Below are 22892 nucleotides of genomic sequence, written 5' to 3'. Positions count from 1 at the left end.
ACTCCCTCAAACCTCACTCACTCCCTCAAACCTCACTCACTCCCTCAAACCTCTCACACCCTCAAACCTCACTCACTCCCTCAAACCTCACTCACTCCCTCAATCCTTACTCACTCCCTCGAACCTCACACACTCCCTCGAACGTCACTCACTCCCTCGAACCTCACTCACTCCCTCAAACCTCACTCACTCCCTCAAACCTCACTCACTCCCTCAAACCTCACACTCACTCCCTCAAGCCTCACTCTCTCCCTCAAACCTCACTCACTCCCTCAAACCTCACTCACTCACTCCCTCAAACCTCACTCACTCCCTCAAACCTCACTCACTGCCTCAAACCTCACAGACTCCCTCAAACCTCACTCACTCCCTCGAACCTCACTCACTCCCTCAAACCTCACTCACTCCCTCAAACCTCACTCACTCCCTCAAACCTCACTCACTCCCACAAACCTCTCACTCCCTCAAACCTCACTCACTCCCTCAAACCTCACTCACTCCCTCAAACCTCACTCACTCCCTCAAACCTAATTCACTCCCTCGAACCTCAGACACTCCCTTGAACCTCACTCACTCCCTCAAACCTCACTCACTCCCTCAAACCTCACTCACTCCCTCAAACCTCACTCACTCCCTCAAACCTCACTCACTCCCTCAAACCACACACTCCCTCAAACCTCACTCACTCCCTCAAACCTAACTCACTCCCTCAAACCTCACTCATTCGCTCAAACTCACTCCCTGAAACCTCACTCACTCCCTCAAACCTCACACTCACTCACTCATACCTCACTCACTCCCTCAAACCTCACTCGCTCCCTCAAATCTCACACTCACTTCCTCAAACATCACAAACTCCCTCAGACCTAACTCACGCCCTCAAACCTCACTCACTCCCTAAAACTCATTCCCTCAAACTCACTCACTCCCTCAAACCTCACTCACTCCCTCAAACCTCACACTCACACCCTTAAACCTCACACTCACACCCTCAAACCTCACTCACTCCCTCAAACCTCACTCACTCCCTCAAACCTCACTCACTTCCTCAAACCTCACTCACTCCCTCAAACCTCACTCACTCCCTCAAACCTCACTCACTCCCTCAAACCTCACACTCACTCCCTCAAGCCTCACTCTCTCCCTCAAACCTCACTCACTCTCTCAAACCTCACTCACTCCCTCAAACCTCACTCACTCCCACAAACCTCACTCTCTCCCTCAAACTTCACTCACTCTCTCAAACCACACTCACTCCCTCAAACCTCACTCACTCCCTCAAACCTCACAGACTCCCTCAAACCTCACTCACTCCATCGAACCTCACTCACTCCCTCAAACCTCACTCACTCCCTCAAACCTCACTCACTCCCTCAAACCTCACTCACTCCCACAAACCTCTCACTCCCTCAAACCTCACTCACTCCCTCAAACCTCACTCACTCCCTCAAACCTCACTCACTCCCTCAAACCTAATTCACTCCCTCAAACCTCAGACACTCCCTTGAACCTCACTCACTCCCTCAAACCTCACTCACTCCCTCAAACCTCACTCACTCCCTCAAACCTCACTCACTCCCTCAAACCTCACACTCCCTCAAACCTCACTCACTCCCTCAAACCTAACTCACTCCCTCAAACCTCACTCATTCGCTCAAACTCACTCCCTGAAACCTCACTCACTCCCTCAAACCTCACACTCACTCACTCATACCTCACTCACTCCCTCAAACCTAACTCACACCCTCAAACCTCACTCACTCCCTAAAACTCATTCCCTCAAACTCACTCACTCCCTCAAACCTCACTCACTCCCTCAAACCTCACACTCACACCCTTAAACCTCACACTCACACCCTCAAACCTCACTCACTCCCTCAAACCTCACTCACTCCCTCAAACCTCACTCACTTCCTCAAACCTCACTCACGCCCTCAAACCTCACTCACTCCCTCAAACCTCACACACTCCCTCAAACCTCACTCACTCCCACAAACCTCACTCTCTCCCTCAAACTTCACTCACTCTCTCAAACCACACTCACTCCCTCAAACCTCACTCACTCCCTCAAACCTCACAGACTCCCTCAAACCTCACTCACTCCCTCGAACCTCTCTCACTCCCTCAAACCTCACTCACTCCCTCAAACCTCACTCACTCCCTCAAACCTCACTCACTCCCACAAACCTCTCACTCCCTCAAACCTCACTCACTCCCTCAAACCTCACTCACTCCCTCAAACCTCACTCACTCCCTCAAACCTAATTCACTCCCTCGAACCTCAGACACTCCCTTGAACCTCACTCACTCCCTCAAACCTCACTCACTCCCTCAAACCTCACTCACTCCCTCAAACCTCACTCACTCCCTCAAACCTCACTCACTCCCTCAAACCTCACACTCCCTCAAACCTCACTCACTCCCTCAAACCTAACTCACTCCCTCAAACCTCACTCATTCGCTCAAACTCACTCCCTGAAACCTCACTCACTCCCTCAAACCTCACACTCACTCACTCATACCTCACTCACTCCCTCAAACCTCACACTCACTTCCTCAAACCTCACAAACTCCCTCAAACCTAACTCACGCCCTCAAACCTCACTCACTCCCTAAAACTCATTCCCTCAAACTCACTCACTCCCTCAAACCTCACTCACTCCCTCAAACCTCACACTCACACCCTTAAAGCTCACACTCACACCCTCAAACCTCACTCACTCCCTCAAACCTCACTCACTCCCTCAAACCTCACTCACTTCCTCAAACCTCACTCACTCCCTCAAACCTAACTCACTCCCTCAATCCTCACTCACTCCCTAAAACTCATTCCCTCAAACTCACTAACTCCCTCAAACCTCACTCACTCCCTCAAACCTCACACTCACACCCTTAAACCTCACACTCACTCCCTCAAACCTCACACTCACTCAAACCTCATTCGCTCCCTTAAATCTCACTGACCCTCAAACCTCACTCACCCCCTCAAACCTCACTCACTCCCTCAAACCTCACTCACTCCCTCAAACCTCACTCAGTCCCTCAAACCTCACTCACTCCCTCAAACCTCACTCACTCCCTCAAACCTCACACTCACTCCCACAAACCTCACTCACTCCCTCAAACCTCACTCACTCCCTCAAACCTCACTCACTCCCTCGAACCTCACTCACTCCCTCAAACCTCACTCACTCCCTCAAACCTCACTCACCTCCTCAAACCTCACTCACTCCCTCAAACCTCACTCACTCCCTCGAACCTCACTCACTCCCTCAATCCTCACTCACTCCCTCAAACCTCACTCACTCCCTCAAACCTCACTCACTCCCACAAACCTCACTCACTCCCTCAAACCTCACTCACTCCCTCAAACCTAACTCACTCCCTCAAACCTCACTCATTCCCTCAAACTCACTCCCTCAAACCTCACTCACTCCCTCAAACAACTCACTGCCTTAAACCTCACACTCACACCCTCAAACCTCACACTCACTCCCTCAAACCTTACTCACTCCCTCAAACCTCACTCACTCCCTCAAACCTCACTCACTCCCTCAAACTCATTCCCTCAAACTCACTCACTCCCTCAAACCTCACACTCACTCCCTTGAACCTTACACTCACTCCCTTAAACCTCACATTCACTCCCTCAAACCTCACACTCACTCAAACCTCACTCACTCCCTCAAACCTCACTCACTCAAACCTCACTCACTACCTCAAACCTCACACTCACTCACGCAAGCTTCACTCACTCAAACCTCACACACCCTCAAACCTCACACTCACTCCCTCAAACCTCACTCACTCCCTCAAACCTCTCACTCACTCCCTCAAACCTCACTCACTCCCTTAAATCTCACTCACCCTCAAACCTCACTCACCCCCTCAAACCTCATACTCACTCCCTCAACCTCACTCATTCCCTCAAACCTCACTCACTCCCTGAAACCTCACACTCACTCCCTCAAAACCTCACTCACTCTCTCAAACCTCACTCACTCCCTGAAACCTCACTCACTCCCACAAACCTCACTTACTCTCCCTCAAACCTCACTCACTCCCTTGAACCTCACACACTCCCTCGAACGTCACTCACTCCCTCGAACCTCACTCACTCCCTCAAACCTCACTCACTCCCTCAAACCTCACTCACTCCCTCAAACCTCACACTCACTCCCTCAAGCCTCACTCTCTCCCTCAAACCTCACTCACTCTCTCAAACCTCACTCACTCCCTGAAACCTCACTCACTCCCACAAACCTCACTCTCTCCCTCAAACTTCATTCACTCTCTCAAACCATACTCACTCCCTCAAACCTCACTCACTCCCTCAAACCTCACAGACTCCCTCAAACCTCACTCACTCCCTCGAACCTCACTCACTCCCTCAAACCTCACTCACTCCCTCAAACCTCACTCACTCCCTCAAACCTCACTCACTCCCACAAACCTCTCACTCCCTCAAACCTGACTCACTCCCTCAAACCTCACTCACTCCCTCAAACCTCACTCACTCCCTCAAACCTCACTCACTCCCTCAAACCTCACTCACTCCCTCAAACCTCACTCACTCCCTCAAACCTCACACTTCCTCAAACCTCACTCACTCCCTCAAACCTAACTCACTCCCTCAAACCTCACTCATTCGCTCAAACTCACTCCCTGAAACCTCACTCACTCCCTCAAACCTCACACTCACTCACTCATACCTCACTCACTCCCTCAAACCTCACTCGCTCCCTCAAACCTCACACTCACTTCCTCAAACCTCACAAACTCCCTCAAACCTAACTCACGCCCTCAAACCTCACTCACTCCCTAAAACTCATTCCCTCAAACTCACTCACTCCCTCAAACCTCACTCACTCCCTCAAACCTCACACTCACACCCTTAAACCTCACACTCACACCCTCAAACCTCACTCACTCCCTCAAACCTCACTCACTCCCTCAAACCTCACTCACTTCCTCAAACCTCACTCACTCCCTCAAACCTAACTCACTCCCTCAATCCTCACTCACTCCCTAAAACTCATTCCCTCAAACTCACTAACTCCCTCAAACCTCACTCACTCCCTCAAACCTCACACTCACACCCTTAAACCTCACACTCACTCCCTCAAACCTCACACTCACTCAAACCTCATTCGCTCCCTTAAATCTCACTTACCCTCAAACCTCACTCACCCCCTCAAACCTCACTCACTCCCTCAAACCTCACTCACTCCCTCAAACCTCACTCAGTCCCTCAAACCTCACTCACTCCCACAAACCTCACTCACTCCCTCAAACCTCACACTCACTCCCACAAACCTCACTCACTCCCTCAAACCTCACTCACTCCCTCAAACCTCACTCACTCACTCGAACCTCACTCACTCCCTCAAACCTCACTCACTCCCTAAAACCTCACTCACTCCCTCAAACCTCACTCACTCCCTCAAACCTCACTCACTCCCTCAAACCTCACTCACTCCCTCAAACCTCACTCACTCCCTCAAACCTCACTCACTCCCACAAACCTCACTCACTCCCTCAAACCTCACTCACTCCCTCAAACCTAACTCACTCCCTCAAACCTCACTCATTCCCTCAAACTCACTCCCTCAAACCTCACTCACTCCCTCAAACAACTCACTGTCTTAAACCTCACACTCACACCCTCAAACCTCACACTCACTCACTGAAACCTCACTCACTCCCTCAAACCACACATTCACTCCCTTAAACCTCACACTCACACCCTCAAACCTCACACTCACTCCCTCAAACCTTACTCACTCCCTCAAACCTCACTCATTCCCTCAAACCTCACTCACTCCCTCAAACTCATTCCCTCAAACTCACTCACTCCCTCAAACCTCACACTCACTCCCTTGAACCTTACACTCACTCCCTTAAACCTCACATTCACTCCCTCAAACCTCACACTCACTCAAACCTCACTCACTCCCTCAAACCTCACTCACTCAAACCTCACTCACTCCCTCAAACCTCACACTCACTCACGCAAGCCTCACTCACTCAAACCTCACACACCCTCAAACCTCACACTCACTCCCTCAAACCTCACTCACTCCCTCAAACCTCTCACTCACTCCCTCAAACCTCACTCACTCCCTTAAATCTCACTCACCCTCAAACCTCACTCACCCCCTCAAACCTCATACTCACTCCCTCAACCTCACTCATTCCCTCAAACCTCACTCACTCCCTGAAACCTCACTCACTCCCTCAAACCTCACTCACTCCCTCAAACCTCAGTCACTCCCTCAAACCTCACTCACTCCCTCAAACCTCACTCACTCCCTCAAACCTCACTCACTCCCTCAAACCTCACTCACTCCCTCAAACCTCACTCACTCCCTCAAACCTCACTCACTCCCTCAAACCTCACTCACTCCCTCAAATCTCACACCCTCTGACCTCACAGTGAGTCTGTCGGGCAGACCCAGAGCTCAGTGTCTAAACTCTGCCACATTGATTTTGGTGACAGTGCGACTGATCCTTTCTCTCCTGTCTTCACTGTTAGTCTGGCGTTACAATGTGTCTGTGACACTCTCTGGCTCTCACCCTCTTTCTGGAATCCTGAATGTTGCTGTTTATGGAACGAAGGGGAACACTCGACAGCATCAAATTACCAAGTAAGTGAATATTATACACCTTCATGCAAAATATCATTCCATGTATATCTTCATCAAAATATTAGCTCTGTTAAACTCTCGTCATTAAATACCAGAACACTTCAGTATAATACTGCATTATCTTCATTAAGTATGCTCCCCATTGATTAAAATATTTAAAACTGTGTTTTGACCAACGCCAATGCAGCGGGAAGGGGTGTGAATGACTCGTTCAGCCTCGTGGCGGAGGGGTTAAATTGCTCACGGGATCACACAGGGAGCTGACACTGTCCACTGGATCACACAGTGAGCTGATTGAGTATTCACTGGATCACACAGTGAGCTGATGGACTATTCACTGGATCACACAGTGAGCTGATTATCTATTCACTGGATCACACAGTGAGTTGATGATGTATTCACTGGATCACACAGTGAGCTGCTGATCTATTCACTGGATCACACAGTGAGCTGATGGACTATTCACTGGATCACACAGTGAGCTGATGGACTATTCACTGGATCACACAGTGAGCTGATGAACTATTCACTGGATCACACAGTGAGCTGATGGACTATTCACTGGATCACACAGTGAGCTGATTATCTATTCACTGGATCACACAGTGAGCTGATGATCTATTCACTGGATCACACAATGAGCCGATGGACTATTCACTGGATCACACAGTGAGCTGATTATCTATTCACTGGATCACACAATGAGTTGATGAACTATTCACTGGATCACACAGTGAGCTGATGATCTATTCACTGGATCACACAGTGAGCCGATGGACTATTCACTGGATCACACAGTGAGCTGATGATCTATTCACTGGATCACACAGTGAGCTGATGATCTATTCACTGGATCACACAGTGAGCTGATGATCTATTCATTGGATCACACAGTGAGCTGATGATCTATTCACTGGATCACACAGTGAGCTGATGATCTATTCACTGGATCACACAGTGAGCTGATGATCTATTCATTGGATCACACAGTGAGCCGATGGACTATTCACTGGATCACACAGTGAGCTGATGATCTATTCACTGGATCACACAGTGAGCTGATTATCTATTCACTGGATCACACAGTGAGCCGATGGACTATTCACTGGATCACACAGTGAGCTGATGATCTATTCACTGGATCACACAGTGAGCTGATGATCTATTCACTGGATCACACAGTGAGCCGATGATCTAATCACTGGATCACACAGTGAGCTGATGATCTATTCACTGGATCACACAGTGAGCTGATTATCTATTCACTGGATCACACAGTGAGCCGATGGACTATTCACTGGATCACACAGTGAGCTGATGATCTATTCACTGGATCACACAGTGAGCTGATGATCTATTCACTGGATCACACAGTGAGCTGATGATCTATTCACTGGATCACACAGTGAGCTGATGGACTATTCACTGGATCACACAGTGAGCTGATGGACTATTCACTGGATCACACAGTGAGTTGATGATCTATTCACTGGATCACACAGTGAGCTGATGATCTATTCACTGGATCACACAGTGAGCTGATGGACTATTCACTGGATCACACAGTGAGCTGATGGACTATTCACTGGATCACACAGTGAGCTGATGGACTATTCACTGGATCACACAGTGAGTTGATGATCTATTCACTGGATCACACAGTGAGCTGATGATCTATTCACTGGATCACACAGTGAGCTGATGATCTGTTCACTGGATCACACAGTGAGCTGATGGACTATTCACTGGATCACACAGTGAGCTGATGATCTATTCACTGGATCACGCAGTGAGCTGATGGACTGTTCACTGGATCACACAGTGAGCTGATGATCTATTCACTGGATCACACAGTGAGCTGATGATCTGTTCACTGGATGACACAGTGAGCTGATGGACTATTCACTGGATCACACAGTGAGCTGATGATCTATTCACTGGATCACACAGTGAGCTGATGGGCTATTCACTGGATCACACAGTGAGCTGATGATCTATTCACTGGATCACACAGTGAGCTGATGATCTATTCACTTAATCACACAGTGAGCTGATGGACTATTCACTGGATCACACAGTGAGCTGATTATCTATTCACTGGATCACACAGTGAGCTGATGGACTGTTCACTGGATCACACAGTGAGCCGATGGACTATTCACTGGATCACACAGTGAGCTGATGATCTATTCACTGGATCACACAGTGAGCTGATGGACTATTCACTGGATCACACAGTGAGCTGATGATCTATTCACTGGATCACACAGTGAGCTGATGGACTATTCACTGGATCACACAGTGAGCTGATGGACTATTCACTGGATCACACAGTGAGCTGATGGACTATTCACTGGATCACACAGTGAGCTGATGATCTATTCACTGGATCACACAATGAGCTGATGGACTATTCACTGGATCACACAGTGAGCTGATGGACTATTCACTGGATCACACAGTGAGCTGATGGACTATTCACTGGATCACACAGTGAGTTGATGATGTATTCACTGGATCACACAGTGAGCTGATGATCTATTCACTGGATCACACAGTGAGCTGATGGACTGTTCACTGGATCACACAGTGAGCTGATGGACTGTTCACTGGATCACACAGTGAGCTGATGATCTATTCACTGGATCACACAGTGTGCTGATGATCTATTCACTGGATCACACAGTGAGCTGATGATCTATTCACTGGATCACACAGTGAGCTGATGGACTATTCACTGGATCACACAGTGAGCTGATGGACTATTCACTGGATCACACAGTGAGCTGATGATCTATTCACTGGTTCACACAGTGAGCTGATGGACTATTCACTGGATCACACAGTGAGCTGATGGACTATTCACTGGATCACACAGTGAGCTGATTATCTATTCATTGGATCACACAGTGAGCTGATGGACTATTCACTGGATCACACAGTGAGCTGATGGACTGTTCACTGGATCACACAGTGAGCTGATGATCTGTTCACTGGATCACACAGTGAGCTGATGGACTGTTCACTGGGTCACACAGTGAGCTGATGATCTATTCACTGGATCACACCGTGAGCTGATGATCTATTCACTGGATCACACAGTGAGCTGATGATCTATTCACTGGATCACACAGTGAGCTGATGGACTATTCACTGGGTCACACAGTGAGCTGATGGACTATTCACTGGATCACACAGTGAGCTGATGATCTATTCACTGGATCACACAGTGAACTGATGATCTATTCACTGGATCACACAGTGAGCTGATGATCTATTCATTGGATCACACAGTGAGCTGATGGAATGTTCACTGGATCACACAGTGAGCTGGTGATCTATTCACTGGATCACACAGTGAGCTGATGGACTATTCACTGGATCACACAGTGAGCTGATGGACTATTCACTGGATCACACAGTGAGCTGATGGACTATTCACTGGATCACACAGTGAGCTGATGGACTAATCACTGGATCACACAGTGAGTTGATGATGTATTCACTGGATCACACAGTGAGCTGATGATCTATTCACTGGATCACACAGTGAGCTGATGGACTATTCACTGGATCACACAGTGAGCTGATTATCTATTCATTGGATCACACAGTGAGCTGATGGACTGTTCACTGGATCACACAGTGAGCTGATGATCTATTCACTGGATCACACAGTGAGTTGATGATGTATTCACTGGATCACACAGTGAGCTGATGATCTATTCACTGGATCACACAGTGAGCTGATGGACTATTCACTGGATCACACAGTGAGCTGATGGACTATTCACTGGATCACACAGTGAGTTGATGATCTATTCACTGGATCACACAGTGAGCTGATGATCTATTCACTGGATCACACAGTGAGCTGATGGACTATTCACTGGATCACACAGTGAGCTGATGATCTATTCACTGGATCACACAGTGAGCTGATGGACTATTCACTGGATCACACAGTGAGCTGATGGACTATTCACTGGATCACACAGTGAGCTGATGATCTATTCACTGGATCACACAGTGAGCTGATGGACTATTCACTGGATCACACAGTGAGCTGATGATCTATTCACTGGATCACACAGTGAGCTGATGGACTGTTCACTGGATCACACAGTGAGCTGATGGTCTATTCACTGGATCACACAGTGAGCTGATTATCTATTCACTGGATCACACAGTGAGCTGATGGACTATTCACTGGATCACACAGTGAGCTGATGGACTATTCACTGGATCACACAGTGAGCTGATGATCTATTCACTGGATCACACAGTGAGCTGATGATCTATTCACTGGATCACACAGTGAGCTGATGGACTGTTCACTGGATCACACAGTGAGCTGATGGTCTATTCACTGGATCACACAGTGAGCTGATTATCTATTCACTGGATCACACAGTGAGCTGATGGACTATTCACTGGATCACACAGTGAGCTGATGGACTGTTCACTGGATCACATAGTGAGCTGATGATCTATTCACTGGATCACACAGTGAGCTGATGGGCTATTCACTGGATCACACAGTGAGCTGATGATCTATTCACTGGATCACACAGTGAGCTGATGATCTATTCACTGGATCACACAGTGAGCTGATGGACTATTCACTGGATCACACAGTGAGCTGATTATCTATTCACTGGATCACACAGTGAGCTGATGGACTGTTCACTGGATCACACAGTGAGCCGATGGACTATTCACTGGATCACACAGTGAGCTGATGATCTATTCACTGGATCACACAGTGAGCTGATGGACTATTCACTGGATCACACAGTGAGCTGATGATCTATTCACTGGATCACACAGTGAGCTGATGGACTATTCACTGGATCACACAGTGAGCTGATGGACTATTCACTGGATCACACAGTGAGCTGATGGACTATTCACTGGATCACACAGTGAGCTGATGGACTATTCACTGGATCACACAGTGAGCTGATGGACTATTCACTGGATCACACAGTGAGTTGATGATGTATTCACTGGATCACACAGTGAGCTGATGATCTATTCACTGGATCACACAGTGAGCTGATGGACTGTTCACTGGATCACACAGTGAGCTGATGGACTGTTCACTGGATCACACAGTGAGCTGATGGACTGTTCACTGGATCACACAGTGAGCTGATGATCTATTCACTGGATCACACAGTGAGCTGATGATCTATTCACTGGATCACACAGTGAGCTGATGATCTATTCACTGGATCACACAGTGAGCTGATGGACTATTCACTGGATCACACAGTGAGCTGATGGACTATTCACTGGATCACACAGTGAGCTGATGATCTATTCACTGGTTCACACAGTGAGCTGATGGACTATTCACTGGATCACACAGTGAGCTGATGGACTATTCACTGGATCACACAGTGAGCTGATTATCTATTCATTGGATCACACAGTGAGCTGATGGACTATTCACTGGATCACTCAGTGAGCTGATGGACTGTTCACTGGATCACACAGTGAGCTGATGATCTATTCACTGGATCACACAGTGAGCTGATGGACTGTTCACTGGGTCACACAGTGAGCTGATGATCTATTCACTGGATCACACCGTGAGCTGATGATCTATTCACTGGATCACACAGTGAGCTGATGGACTATTCACTGGATCACACAGTGAGCTGATGATCTATTCACTGGATCACACAGTGAGCTGATGGACTATTCACTGGATCACACAGTGAGCTGATGGACTATTCACTGGATCACACAGTGAGCTGATGATCTATTCACTGGATCACACAGTGATCTGATGATCTATTCACTGGATCACACAGTGAGCTGATGGACTGTTCACTGGATCACACAGTGAGCTGATGGTCTATTCACTGGATCACACAGTGAGCTGATTATCTATTCACTGGATCACACAGTGAGCTGATGGACTATTCACTGGATCACACAGTGAGCTGATGGACTGTTCACTGGATCACATAGTGAGCTGATTATCTATTCACTGGATCACACAGTGAGCTGATGATCTGTTCACTGGATCACACAGTGAGCTGATGGACTGTTCACTGGATCACACAGTGAGCTGATGGACTATTCACTGGATCACACAGTGAGCTGATGGACTGTTCACTGGATCACATAGTGAGCTCATGATCTATTCACTGGATCACACAGTGAGCTGATGATCTGTTCACTGGATCACACAGTGAGCTGATGGACTGTTCACTGGATCACACAGTGAGCTGATGGACTATTCACTGGATCACACAGTGAGTTGATGATGTATTCACTGGATCACACAGTGAGCTGATGATCTATTCACTGGATCACACAGTGAGCTGATGGAATATTCACTGGATCACACAGTGAGCTGATGATCTATTCACTGGATCACACAGTGAGCTGATGGACTATTCACTGGATCACACAGTGAGCTGATGATCTATTCACTGGATCACACAGTGAGCTGGTGGACTGTTCACTGGATCACACAGTGAGCTGATGGACTATTCACTGGATCACACAGTGAGCTGATGATCTATTCACTGGATCACACAGTGAGCTGATGGACTATTCACTGGATCACACAGTGAGCTGATGGACTATTCACTGGATCACACAGTGAGCTGATTATCTATTCACTGGATCACACAGTGAGCTGATGGACTATTCACTGGATCACACAGTGAGCTGATTATCTATTCACTGGATCACACAGTGAGCTGATGGACTATTCACTGGATCACACAGTGAGCTGATTATCTATTCACTGGATCACACAGTGAGCTGATGATCTATTCACTGGATCACACAGTGAGCTGATGGACTATTCACTGGATCACACAGTGAGCTGATGGACTATTCACTGGATCACACAGTGAGCTGATGATCTATTCACTGGATCACACAGTGAGCTGATGGACTATTCACTGGATCACACAGTGGGCTGATGGACTATTCACTGGATCACACAGTGAGCTGATGATCTATTCACTGGATCACACAGTGAGCTGATGGACTATTCACTGGATCACACAGTGAGCTGATGGACTATTCACTGGATCACACAGTGAGCTGATGATCTATTCACTGGATGACACCGTGAGCTGATGGACTATTCACTGGATCACACAGTGAGCTGATGATCTATTCACTGGATCACACAGTGAGCTGATGATCTATTCACTGGATCACACAGTGAGCTGATGGACTATTCACTGGATCACACAGTGAGCTGATGATCTATTCACTGGATCACACAGTGAGCTGATGATCTATTCACTGGATCACACAGTGAGCTGATGGACTATTCACTGGATCACACAGTGAGCTGATGATCTATTCACTGGATCACACAGTGAGCTGATGATCTATTCACTGGATCACACAGTGAGCTGATGGACTATTCACTGGATCACACAGTGAGCTGATGGAATATTCACTGGATCACACAGTGAGCTGATGATCTATTCACTGGATCACACAGTGAACTCTCAGCAGCGTTTCTTGCAGGGAACTGATCACGAGATGTTTTTCCTTCTGACAGGTCAAAGCTCCGCCCTGGCAGAACATACTGGGCTCTGATTGATGCAGAACTGGACGTTGGCGAAATTACTAAAGTGAAGTTTCTGTGGAACAATAACGTGATAAACATATTACACCCCCAGCTGGGAGCTGAGACCATCACGCTGAAACGGGGGAAGGACCTTGCCAGGTCAGTGACTGCTGCCCACTGTCCCGCTTCTGAGTGCATGGAGCCTGTGAAACTTTGTGGGGGTGTCTGTGGCCTTAGACACAGAGTATGTGAGAATTACCACAGGTTCTGAACGTCCTTTTAAAGTTAGCCTGGCAGGAATGCTGCACTGTCAGAGGGTCAGTACTGAGGCAGTGCCGCACTGTCAGAGGGTCAGTACTGAGGGAGTGCTGCACTGTCAGAGGGTCAGTACTGAGGGAGTGCTGCACTGTCAGAGGGTCAGTACTGAGGGAGTGCTGCACTGTCAGAGGGTCAGTACTGAGGGAGCGCTGCATTGTCAGAGGGTCTGTACTGAGGGAGTGCTGCACTGTCAGAGGGTCAGTACTGAGGGAGTGCCGCACTGTCAGAGGGTCAGTACTGAGGGAGTGCTGCACTGTCAGAGGGTCAGTACTGAGGGAGTGCCGCACTGTTAGAGGGTCAGTACTGAGGGAGTGCTGCACTGTCAGAGGGTCAGTACTGAGGGAGTGCCGCACTGTCAAAGGGTCAGTACTGAGGGAGTGCCGCACTGTCAGAGGGTCAGTACTGAGGGATTACTGCACTGTCAGAGGGTCAGTACTGAGGGAGCGCTGCACTGTCAGAGGGTCAGTACTGAGGGAGTGCCGCACTGTCAGAGGGTCAGTACTGAGGGAGTGTCGCACTGTCAGAGGCTCAGTACTGAGGGAGTACTGCACTGTCAGAGGGTCAGTACTGAGGGAGTGCTGCACTGTCAGAGGGTCAGTACTGAGGGAGGGCTGCACTGTCAGAGGGTCAGTACTGAGGGAGTGCTGCACTGTCAGAGGGTCAGTACTGAGGGAGTGCCACACTGTCAGAGGGTCAGTACTGAGGGAGTGCCGCACTGTCAGAGGGTCAGTGCTGAGGGAGTGCTGCACTGTCAGAGGGTCAGTACTGAGGGAGTACTGCACTGTCAGAGGGTCAGTACTGAGGGAGTGCTGCACTGTCAGAGGGTCAGTACTGAGGGAGTGCTGCACTGTCAGAGGGTCAGTACTGAGGGAGTGCCGCACTGTCAGAGGGTCAGTACTGAGGGATTACTGCACTGTCAGAGGGTCAGTACTGAGGGAGCGCTGCACTGTCGGAGGGTCAGTACTGAGGGAGTGCCGCACTGTCAGAGGGTCAGTACTGAGGGAGTGCCGCACTGTCAGAGGGTCAGTACTGAGGGATTACTGCACTGTCAGAGGGTCAGTACTGAGGGAGCGCTGCACTGTCGGAGGGTCAGTACTGAGGGAGTGCCGCACTGTCAGAGGGTCAGTACTGAGGGAGTGCCGCACTGTCAGAGGGTCAGTACTGAGGGAGTGCTGCACTGTCAGAGGGTCAGTACTGAGGGAGTGTCGCACTGTCAGAGGGTCAGTACTGAGGGAGTGCTGCAGTGTCAGAGGGTCAGTACTGAGGGAGTACTGCACTGTCAGAGGGTCAGTACTGAGGGAGTGCTGCACTGTCAGAGGGTCAGTACTGAGGGAGTGCTGCACTGTCAGAGGGTCAGTACTGAGGGAGTGCTGCACTGTCAGAGGGTCAGTACTGAGGGAGTACTGCACTGTCAGAGGGTCAGTACTGAGGGAGTGCTGCACTGTCAGAGGGTCAGTACTGAGGGAGTGCTGCACTGTCAGAGGGTCAGTACTGAGGGAGTGCTGCACTGTCAGAGGGTCAGTACTGAGGGAGTGCCACACTGTCAGAGGGTCAGTACTGAGGGAGTGCCGCACTGTCAGAGGGTCAGTGCTGAGGGAGTACTGCACTGTCAGACGGTCAGTACTGAGGGAGTGCTGCACTGTCAGAGGGTCAGTACTGAGGGAGTGCTGCACTGTCAGAGGGTCAGTACTGAGGGAGTGTCGCACAGTCAGAGGGTCAGTACTGAGGGAGTGCTGCACTGTCAGAGGGTCAGTACTGAGGGAGTGTCGCACTGTCAGAGGGTCAGTACTGAGGGAGTGCTGCACTGTCAGAGGGTCAGTACTGAGGGAGTACTGCACTGTCAGAGGGTCAGTACTGAGGGAGTGCTGCACTGTCAGAGGGTCAGTACTGAGGGAGTGCTGCACTGTCAGAGGGTCAGTACTGAGGGAGTGCCGCACTGTCAGAGGGTCAGTACTGAGGGATTACTGCACTGTCAGAGGGTCAGTACTGAGGGAGCGCTGCACTGTCGGAGGGTCAGTACTGAGGGAGTGCCGCACTGTCAGAGGGTCAGTACTGAGGGAGTGCCGCACTGTCAGAGGGTCAGTACTGAGGGATTACTGCACTGTCAGAGGGTCAGTACTGAGGGAGCGCTGCACTGTCGGAGGGTCAGTACTGAGGGAGTGCCGCACTGTCAGAGGGTCAGTACTGAGGGAGTGCCGCACTGTCAGAGGGTCAGTACTGAGGGATTATTGCACTGTCAGAGGGTCAGTACTGAGGGAGTGCCGCACTGTCAGAGGGTCAGGACTGAGGGAGTGCTGCACTGTCAGAGGGTCAGTACTGAGGGAGTGCCGCACTGTCAGAGGGTCAGTACTGAGGGAGTGCTGCACTGTCAGAGGGTCAGTACTGAGGGAGTGCCGCACTGTCAGAGGGTCAGTACTGAGGGAGTGCTGCACTATCAGAGGGTCAGTACTGAGGGAGTACTGCACTGTCAGAGGGTCAGTACTGAGGGAGTGCTGCACTGTCAGAGGGTCAGTACTGAGGGCGTGCTGCACTGTCAGAGGGTCAGTACTGAGGGAGTGCTGCACTGTTAGAGGGTCAGTACTGAGGGAGTGCTGCACTGTCAGAGGATCAGTACTGAGGGAGTGTCGCACTGTCAGAGGGTCAGTACTGAGGGAGTGCTGCACTGTCAGAGGGTCAGTACTGAGGGAGTGTCGCACTGTCAGAGGGTCAGTACTGAGGGAGTGCTGCACTGTCAGAGGGTCAGTACTGAGGGAGTGTCGCACTGTGAGAGGGTCAGTACTGAGGGAGTGCTGCACTGTCAGAGGGTCAGTACTGAGGGAGTACTGCACTGTCAGAGGGTCAGTACTGAGGGAGTGCTGCACTGTCAGAGGGTCAGTACTGAGGGAGTGCTGCACTGTCAGAGGGTCAGTACTGAGGGAGTGCTGCACTGTCAGAGGTTCAGTACTGAGGGAGTGCCGCACTGTCAGAGGGTCAGTACTGAGGGAGTGCCGCACTGTCAGAGGGTCAGTGCTGAGGGAGTACTGCACTGTCAGAGGGTCAGTACTGAGGGAGTGCTGCACTGTCAGAGGGTCAGTACTGAGGGAGTGCTGCACTGTCAGAGGGTCAGTACTGAGGGAGTGTCGCACTGTCAGAGGGTCAGTACTGAGGGAGTGCTGCACTGTCAGAGGGTCAGTACTGAGGGAACGCCGCACTGTCAGAGGGTCAGTACTGAGGGAGTGCTGCACTGTCAGAGGGTCAGTACTGAGGGAGTGCCGCACTGTCAGAGGGTCAGTACTGAGGGAGTGCCGCACTGTCAGAGGGTCGGTACTGAGGGAGTGCCGCACTGTCAGAGGGTCAGTACTGAGGCAGCGCTGCACTGTCAGAGGGTCAGTACTGAGGGAGTGCCGCACTGTCAGAGGGTCAGTACTGAGGGAGTGCCGCACTGTCAGAGGGTCAGTACTGAGGGAGTGCTGCACTGTCAGAGGGTCAGTACTGAGGGAGTGCCGCACTGTCAGAGGGTCAGTACTGAGGGAGTGCCGAACTGTCAGAGGGTCAGTACTGAGGGAGTGCTGCACTGTCAGAGGGTCAGTACTGAGGGAGTGCTGCACTGTCAGAGGGTCAGTACTGAGGGAGTGCTGCACTGTCAGAGGGTCAGTACTGAGGGAGTACTGCATTGTTATTTGTAATTTTTGCATGTCATATTCATAAAGGATGTGGTGTTGTCCTGTGAAGTGTCCATGATTTAATTGACTCGAGCACGAACTTGAGTCACTCATCGTTCTCCTCTCCTCCTTTGATCTGAATTCAGTGGCTGTCGGATTAGTGTTGTCGGACGGTGGGATTTAATGGGTTAGGCTCTGTCCCACATACAAACTTATCTTCTGAGTCGCAAGCTAAACATTTCATGGTTTGAGATGAACTCTGTAATTCCTGTTTGTTTTTTCTCCCGATAGTCTCCGTTTTTGTGGGAATGAGGTTGTCAAAGAGGAGACCTTACAAACCCTGACACCCTGTGTAAGCTGATGTCCACTGTGCTGATCCACCAGAGCTCCAAACCACTTTGTCAGTGGAGCAGGACCCAGCCTCCAATTCTCAAAGCTTCACCCAGAATATATCCGCGAATTGTCATGGAAAATTTGGAATCTAAGGAAGGGGGGAATAAAGGGCATCCAGGATTGATCAGAAAGGGAATATTTCTGATCCAGGACACGACAATGTCAGGAAATAAGAGCAGACTTTTGATGTAAAGGCAGCATTCTGAGGTGACCGAATGTTGTCTCATGCAGGACTAGGGCCGATTCACTTATCAGAGGTAGTTGTCAAACTCCATTGACAGATTAATTTGGAGCTGCTCTTCTGTATCAATCAAATAAAAAATCGACTGACTCATTGGCTAATTTCATTATTCAATAGAACTGTAACACGCATCCAATGTACAGATTACACAGAGCAACATGGAATAACAGAACAACATGGAACATCATGGAACAAAGAGAATAATAAGGAAATAGCCAGTGGAACAACCAGAAAATTATCAATTAACCGGGACATTGGGATTGTGTACAGTGGGAGTGAATGGGAAGGAACAGGTACAGCACAGGGTTAGATACAGAGTAAAGCTCCCTCTACACTGTCCCCATCAATAACTCCCAGGACAGGTACAGCACGGGGGTTAGATACAGAGTAAAGCTCCCTCTACACTGTCCCCATCAATAACTCCCAGGACAGGTACAGCACGGGGTTAGATACAGAGTAAAGCTCCCTCTACACTGTCCCCATCAAACACTCCCAGGACAGGTACAGCATGGGTTAGATACAGAGTAAAGCTCCCTCTGCACTGTCCCCATCAAACACTCCCAGGACAGGCACAGCACGAGGTTAGATACAGAGTAAAGCTCCCTCTACACTGTCCCCATCAAACACTCCCAGGACAGGTACAGCACAGGGTTAGATACAGAGTAAAACTCCCGCTACACTGTCCCCATCAAACACTCCCAGGACAGGTACAGCACAGGGTTAGATACAGAGTAAAACTCCCGCTACACTGTCCCCATCAATAACTCCCAGGACAGGTACAGCACGAGGTTAGATACAGAGTAAAGCTCCCTCTACACTGTCCCCATCAAACACTCCCAGGACAGGTACAGCATGGGTTAGATACAGAGTAAAGCTCCCTTTGCACTGTCCCCATCAAACACTCCCAGGACAGGCACAGCACGAGGTTAGATACAGAGTAAAGCTCCCTCTACACTGTCCCCATCAAACACTCCCAGGACAGGTACAGCACAGGGTTAGATACAGAGTAAAACTCCCGCTACACTGTCCCCATCAAACACTCCCAGGACAGGTACAGCACAGGGTTAGATACAGAGTAAAACTCCCGCTACACTGTCCCCATCAAACACTCCCAGGACAGGTACAGCATGGGGTTAGATACAGAGTAAAACTCCCTCTACACTGTCCCCATCAAACACTCCCAGGACAGGTACAGCACGGGGTTGGATACAGAGTAAAGCTCCCTCTACACCGTCCCCATCAGACACTCCCAGGACAGGTACAGCACAGGGTCAGATACAGAGTAAAGCTCCCTCTACACTGTCCCCATCAAACACTCCCAGGACAGGTACAGCACGGGGTTAGATACAGAGCAAAACTCCCTCTACACTGTCCTCATCAAACACTCCCAGGACAGGTACAGCACGGGTTAGATACAGAATAAAGCTCCCTCTACACTGTCCCCATCAATCACTCCCAGGACAGGTGCAGCACAGGGTTAGATACAGAGTAAAGCTCCCTCGACACTGTCCCCATCATATACTCCCAGGACAGGTACAGCATGGGGTTAGAAACAGAGTAAAACTCCCTCTACACTGTCCCCATCAAACACTCCCAGGACAGGTACAGCACGGGGTTAGATACAGAGTAAAGCTCCCTCTACACTGTCCCCATCAAACACTCCCAGGACAGGTACAGCACGGGGTTGGATACAGAGTAAAGCTCCCTCTACACCGTCCCCATCAAACAATCCCAGGACAGGTACAGCACGGGGTCAGATACAGAGTAAAGCTCCCTCTACACTGTCCCCATCTAACACTCCCAGGACAGGTACAGCACGGGGTTAGATACAGAGCAAAACTCCCTCTACACTGTCCTCATCAAACACTCCCAGGACAGGTACAGCACAGGTTAGATACAGAATAAAGCTCCCTCTACACTGTCCTCATCAATCACTCCCAGGACAGATGCAGCACGGGGTTAGATACAGAGTAAAGCTCCCTCCACACTGTCCCCATCAAACTCTCCCAGGACAGGTACAGCGTGGGGTTAGATACAGAGTAAAGCTCCCTCCACACTGCCCCCATCAAACTCTCCCAGGACAGGTACAGCATGGGGTTAGATACAGAGTAAAGCTCCCTCTACACTGTCCCCATCAAACACTCCCAGGACAGGTACAGCACAGGGTTAGATACAGAGTAAAACTCCCGCTACACTGTCCCCATCAAACACTCCCAGGACAGGTACAGCACAGGGTTAGATACAGAGTAAAACTCCCGCTACACTGTCCCCATCAAACACTCCCAGGACAGGTACAGCATGGGGTTAGATACAGAGTAAAACTCCCTCTACACTGTCCCCATCAAACACTCCCAGGACAGGTACAGCACGGGGTTGGATACAGAGTAAAGCTCCCTCTACACCGTCCCCATCAGACACTCCCAGGACAGGTACAGCACAGGGTCAGATACAGAGTAAAGCTCCCTCTACACTGTCCCCATCAAACACTCCCAGGACAGGTACAGCACGGGGTTAGATACAGAGCAAAACTCCCTCTACACTGTCCTCATCAAACACTCCCAGGACAGGTACAGCACGGGTTAGATACAGAATAAAGCTCCCTCTACACTGTCCCCATCAATCACTCCCAGGACAGGTGCAGCACAGGGTTAGATACAGAGTAAAGCTCCCTCGACACTGTCCCCATCATATACTCCCAGGACAGGTACAGCATGGGGTTAGAAACAGAGTAAAACTCCCTCTACACTGTCCCCATCAAACACTCCCAGGACAGGTACAGCACAGGGTTAGATACAGAGTAAAGCTCCCTCTACACTGTCCCCATCAAACACTCCCAGGACAGGTACAGCACGGGGTTGGATACAGAGTAAAGCTCCCTCTACACCGTCCCCATCAAACAATCCCAGGACAGGTACAGCACGGGGTCAGATACAGAGTAAAGCTCCCTCTACACTGTCCCCATCAAACACTCCCAGGACAGGTACAGCACGGGGTTAGATACAGAGCAAAACTCCCTCTACACTGTCCTCATCAAACACTCCCAGGACAGGTACAGCACAGGTTAGATACAGAATAAAGCTCCCTCTACACTGTCCTCATCAATCACTCCCAGGACAGATGCAGCACGGGGTTAGATACAGAGTAAAGCTCCCTCCACACTGTCCCCATCAAACTCTCCCAGGACAGGTACAGCGTGGGGTTAGATACAGAGTAAAGCTCCCTCCACACTGCCCCCATCAAACTCTCCCAGGACAGGTACAGCACGGGGTTAGATACAGAGTAAAGCTCCCTCTACACTGTCCCCATCAAACACTCCCAGGACAGGTACAGCACAGGGTTAGATACAGAGTAAAGCTCCCTCTACACTGTCCCCATCAAACACTCCCAGGGCAGGTACAGCACGGGGTTAGATACAGAGTAAAGCTCCCTCTACACTGTCCCCATCAAACACTCCCAGGACAGGTACAGCACGGGGTTAGATACCGAGTAAAGCTCCCTCTACACTGTCCCCATCAAACACTCCCAGAACAGGTACAGCACGGGGTTAGATACAGAGTAAAGCTCCCTCTACACTGTCCCCATCAAACACTCCCAGAACAGGTACAGCTCGGGGTTAGATACAGAGTAAAGCTCCCTCTACACTGTCCCCATCAAACACTCCCAGGACAGGTACAGCACGGGGTTAGATACAGAGTAAAGCTCCCTCTACACTGTCCCCATCAAACACTCCAGGACAGGTACAGCACGGGGTTAGATACAGAGTAAAGCTCCCTCTACACTGTCCCCATCAAACACTCCCAGGACAGGTACAGCACGGGGTTAGATACAGAGTAAAGCTCCCTCTACACTGTCCCCATCAAACACTCCCAGGACAGGTACAGCACTGGGTTAGATACAGAGTAAAGCTCCCTCGACACTGTCCCCATCAAACACTCCCAGGACATGTACAGCACGGGGTTAGATACAGAGTAAAGCTCCCTCTACACTGTCCCCATCAAACACTCCCAGGACAGGTACAGCACGGGGTTAGGTACAGAGTAAAGCTCCCTCCACACTGTCCCCATCAATCACTCCCAGGACAGGTACAGCACGGGGTT

At 49.9% G+C, this 22892-nt stretch overlaps 1 protein-coding gene across 2 annotated transcripts in view; it reads left to right on the top strand.

Moving 5' to 3' along the window:
- Positions 1-18885, top strand: part of LOC140393366 (inactive pancreatic lipase-related protein 1-like) — an 84695-nt gene extending 65810 nt beyond the window's left edge. For both annotated transcript variants that reach the window (XM_072479748.1, XM_072479747.1), the window contains exons 11-13: positions 6536-6647; positions 14194-14361; positions 18453-18885. In XM_072479748.1, the coding sequence (XP_072335849.1) occupies positions 6536-6647; positions 14194-14361; positions 18453-18522 (350 nt within the window). In that variant the 3' untranslated portion in view covers positions 18523-18885. The remainder of the gene's footprint in view (positions 1-6535; positions 6648-14193; positions 14362-18452) is intronic.
- Positions 18886-22892: the final 4007 nt, after the last annotated feature.

The sequence above is a fragment of the Scyliorhinus torazame genome, chromosome 16 (genome assembly GCF_047496885.1).
Source record: "Scyliorhinus torazame isolate Kashiwa2021f chromosome 16, sScyTor2.1, whole genome shotgun sequence".
NCBI classification, from domain to species: Eukaryota; Metazoa; Chordata; class Chondrichthyes; order Carcharhiniformes; family Scyliorhinidae; genus Scyliorhinus; species Scyliorhinus torazame.
The sequence above is the reverse complement of the archived record's forward strand: the minus strand, read 5'-3'. Positions and strand labels throughout refer to the sequence as shown.